Genomic DNA, 4,805 nt, shown 5'->3' with positions numbered 1-4,805 from the left:
TTCAAGAAATTTAAAGTCATTTATTGACATATATATTTAAGTTCGTAAATTTATTTATATCAAACAACAACAACAAAAAAACCAATATCACAAAACAAGTTATGGTTATTACACACTTGAAATTCAGTCATCTTTTCAAAGACCAGTGCTAATCCACTAAATTATCATCTTTGAATAAGAAACCAAAAATAAAAGGTAATATTTTAGAAAGAATAATTATAGTTTCAAAACAAATGCAATTCTTTGTTTCAAGAAATTATACATTTTTCCTAATATGAATTAGAAAGGTTAATTACTTGGTAAAAACAATATACATTTTAACTTTAAAAACTACAGCAGACAATAGTTAAAAAACAAAACATTGTTAATTATATATAAGCATACTTTACAACTAAATATGAATGCAGTCTAGAGATACAGGCATTATTAATGAGGGCTTTGAGCCTCCCGGTATTTGTTAATTTTATTTCCTAGTTCAACAAAATTGTAACATTCCCATGATACACTATATGCAACAAAAAAATTGTTTTATCAGGAATTTCTCTTGACTACAAAAAGGTTAAGAAATATTCTACAAAGCAAGCCAACTATGAAGCACAGTGTGACCACAGCTCTCTCAGCAGAAATGTGACTTAAATCCCAAGTCAGCAGACTGCCTACTAACTTCAGACAGAACAGGGAGAATGTCTGCCAGGTGGTGGAGGCGGGGCTGAGCGGGGCTGAACAGACTGCGAGGCTAAAACGCCCGCCTAGGCTTCTCAGTGTCTCATCTCAAGAGAGACCACTCATTATCAACACGGGGAAAAATGGAAAACCTTGGCATGTTCTATCCTCATTTTACATGAAAACTAAAAGAAATTTAGTTAGGAAACTAAAAGAAAAAAATGGGAAAATTTGTACTTGCACTTCAAGTGATTTCAAAAAATGTCAGAGTCAAGTGTGATGTTGCACACTTAATCCAAGCAGTGGGAGTGGGGAGGGAGGCAGAAGTGGGTGGATCTCTGTGAGTTCAAGGCCAGGCCAGGCCAGCCTGGCCTACATGGTGAGTTCCAGGACAGCTAGGGGTATGTAGAGAGACCCTGTCTTTAAAAAAAAAAACAAAAAAAAAACCATAAACACGCATTTTAGCTGCAGTAGTCTGAGAAAAGCAGTAGCTATCTTAATGAAGCTTTATACTCATGTAATAAACTTCTTAGCTACCTCTTAAAGATTTCTTCTGGTCCAAAATTTCACGTAAACAAAGAGTTCTTATCCCAGATGAAGAAACAGATTAAAGATTAAAAGACTTATGAAGTAATTATACCATTACCAAACTGGGAAGAGTTTGCCTCCTCCTCTACAAACACACCACAGACACAGTAGTAAACATTACTGTGGTGACGCCAACATGGTCTTATCCTCAACACTAAGTAGAGCAGGAGAGGCACTTGATCAGAACAAAATGTCAAGGGCTGGGGACAGTTCTGCAGAGCTTCCCCAGCTCGAGAGACCCTGGCTTCAATCTCTGACACTACCAAAGGGAGCAGGAAGAGAACAAAGCAGACACTTCAGCATCCCTATTCCAGGGACTCCCACCTCTCAGCCTGTCCTAAGTCTACCAACTCACAGAAGACACACATCCTCTACACGGAATGGTTAAGTGTCCCGTGACAAAACTGGTCAACCTCTGAAGCAAAGACACAATTAAAACATGTTAACCAGGATGACACTCAGGATGACAAGTGAGAAGGCTGGGCTGTTAGAACAGTTTACCCACTCACTGCACTGATGCTAAGAAAATCTACCTCCAGACTCCCTGCTGTGAGAGATTCACACCTGGTGTATTTAAAACTGTGGAAGGAAGACCGGGAGGGACACAAGTTTTACATACGATTAGAAATGTTAAATAAACTATATATATATATATATATATATACATAAAGAAAAGGGCTTTTCCTTAAAACAAAACTGGTTTAAAACTTTATCCTTGTAAAGACTTTTGTATGAATATCAAGCTATGGCAGTACACAAAACTGCAGGAATTATCCAGAAACGTTCTGTTGCCACTGTCTCCTGTGCAATCACAAAGTACTCAGAAATTCTTTGACCTGAAGGAAAAAAAAAAAAAAACAATTCATTCAATTAATTTGATATCTATTATTCATCTTCAATTAAGAGTACAGAAGAGCTAAATATCCCAACTATATAAATACTAAGTATTTCAGTAGTAGGCTGAATAACCTAAAATTGTTAATGTACATTTAAGTTTTAAAAGATTGCTACAATTCTAAAAGACCTGTAACACTAGTTTTATGGTCTATATGTATATGTACATATGTACATTTTAATAAATAATAAATCTATGATACATAGAGCTTTAATATTGATGCTTATGAGATATTAAACACCTTTGCAATTCAAACATTTAAATCTGCAGTATTAAGGCATAATTTATTTTATTTTGTATTTTATGTGAGAATATTTCATTTGCATGTATATGTACTACACACATGCCTGGTGCCAGGAGAACCCAGAAGAGGGTGTCTGATTCCCTGAAACAGGAGTTACAGCCAGCCGTAAGTCAGCACCCAGGTGCTGGGAATCCAAGTCTAAACTACTGAGGTATTTCTCTAGCCCCAAGGCCTAAATGTCTGGAATGTTAGTCCATAGACAAAGCTTACTGCATTCTGAGTAAACCTAGCCAGCAGATAAAGCCTAAATGCAGGACTCTCATTCTCCACTCGAGGCTATAAATTCTCCTTAGAAGGTAAAAGGTGGTGCCTTATAAAAATGCTCCCCTAGAGTCCAGGATTATTAACTTTAAAAAGAATAATATGAAATGATTCCAGGTCTAAGAAAGTAAAGTGTTTACTGAAAGCGAAGCAGTGTGGTGCTGGAGAGATGACTTGGCGTTTTAAGAGAACTTGCTGACTCTGCAGGCGACCCAGGTTTGATCCTCAGTACCCGTATGACAGACAGTTCACAACCACCTGTAACTCCTGTAACTCCAGGGCATCTGACATCTTCTCCTGGCATCCTGGAGCACTGCATACATGTGCTGTACTTATATACTTGCACACACACATTAAAAAGTAAATTAAACACCGGGCAGTGGTGGCGCACACCTTTGATCCCAGCACTCGGGAGGCAGAGGCAGGTGGATTTCTGAGTTCGAGGCCAGCCTGGTCTACACAGAGAGTTCCAAGACAGCCAGGGCTACACAGAGAAACCCTGTCTCAGAAAACCAGAAAAAAAAAAAAAAAAGTAAATTAAATTTTAATAGGGACTAGAAGGATTGCTCAGTGGTTAACATCTGCTCTTCCAAAGGTCCTGGGTTCAATTCCCACACCCACATGGCAGCTCACAACCGTCTATAACTATGGTCCCATGAAACCCAATGTCCTCTTCTAATATTCAGACATACAGAAAGGCAATACATTAATTTACAGACGAGAAATAAATAAATCTTTTTGAAAAATTTAAACTAATGAAATTAAGAAAATGGTTTTACAGGTTCGGTTAAATTGATACTTGGTGTTTTCACAACTGCTATTAATTTTACTTTAATAGTACCATATGTTAATTCTACCTTATGTTTTAATATCATAAATAGTAAGTCAGTCACTTGAATTTTCCACATATGTATTATTTTATATGATGGGGAACCAATCATATATATAAAGGATTTTAGATATTGAGGCTGTCAAGTTTTTTGAGATACAGTCAAGATTTCGTTATAGCAAACCACCAGACAGTTCATGAGAGAAACAAGCAGACAAATAGCTACAACAAAAATAGCCTCTAAGTTTCTTTCAAAACTAAATATGTAGTTTTCTTTAAACACAAAATCAATAAATTAATTCATGTGGATAAGGATATTTATTATACAATTCGTATTACCACCTTCAAGTTCATCAGTAAGTCTCTCCTTTATATGTATAAATGACATTGTTCACAGATAATGATCAATTCTCATCTCTCTGAGGATTCAGTTAACCTTTGTTAATACAATGACTCCATAATTAGAATAAGGCAAATTCATCCTTAACATGGGCTCCAACAAAGACTTACAGTAGCACTGCCTAATCTCCAAACGAGATGAGTGAGACTGATAGTCTACAATTTGAAGTACCCTTCCACACTGAGTTCTTTGAAAAAGATAAACTAGTTTTCTAAGCAATTTATATGAAAACATCTACATGTTAGTGAGCTGTGAAGGAAAAATAGAGAAAGGAGAAAAGGATGGGAAAAGGCAGAATGCTACAGTTACTTCCGTCTTCCAGAAAAAAAGCTAAAGCTATTTTAGCTCAGGCCAGAGCCAGGACTCAAACTAAACAACCTAAAATTGAGAGAGAGAGAGAGAGAGAGAGAGAGAGAGAGAGAGAGAGAGAGAGAGAGATATCTTGGGGCTCAAACCCAGGGCCTGCACTCTGCCCACAAGCTACACCCCCAGTCCTCTCAATGTGATTCTATAGAAGCTTTCCTGAAAGGAGCTGTTTTCACAGAGCAATAGGATTGTCCTGGACAAGACAAGACACACACTTGTCTTCTTCTAAGCCCACCTTTTCAACCAGGCTTTCGTGTTTGTCTTTAAAGTCTTCATTAACATCCAGTGTGAGGACGGGCACCTCTTGCAGATAATCAAAGCTGGTTCTGTTTAGAAAGATGAAAAAGATCAGGGAAGCACTAGATCAAGAAAAAAGATGAAAAACTCCTACTATTCGAAACTCAGAATATTGTCAATCGTCTTATACTAACGTCATCCGTAGTGATGCAGCTGGCAGTCTCTTCTTTTTTTTTTTTTTTTTTTTTTTAATTTATTATAT

At 37.0% G+C, this 4,805-nt stretch overlaps 1 protein-coding gene across 1 annotated transcript in view; it reads right to left on the bottom strand.

The window, feature by feature from the left end:
- Dck (deoxycytidine kinase) overlaps nucleotides 1-4,805 on the bottom strand; it is an 18,445-nt gene continuing 13,640 nt past the window's right edge. Inside the window, exons 6-7 of the mRNA XM_021162592.2 lie at nucleotides 4,542-4,632; nucleotides 1-2,087 (exon numbers count right to left, since the gene is read on the bottom strand). Of these exons, the coding sequence (XP_021018251.1) occupies nucleotides 2,061-2,087; nucleotides 4,542-4,632 (118 nt within the window). The 3' untranslated portion in view covers nucleotides 1-2,060. The remainder of the gene's footprint in view (nucleotides 2,088-4,541; nucleotides 4,633-4,805) is intronic.

This window comes from Mus caroli, chromosome 5, assembly GCF_900094665.2.
Source record: "Mus caroli chromosome 5, CAROLI_EIJ_v1.1, whole genome shotgun sequence".
Classification (NCBI taxonomy): Eukaryota; Metazoa; Chordata; class Mammalia; order Rodentia; family Muridae; genus Mus; species Mus caroli.
Note: the sequence above shows the minus strand (reverse complement) of the source record. Positions and strands in the feature narration are given on the sequence as shown.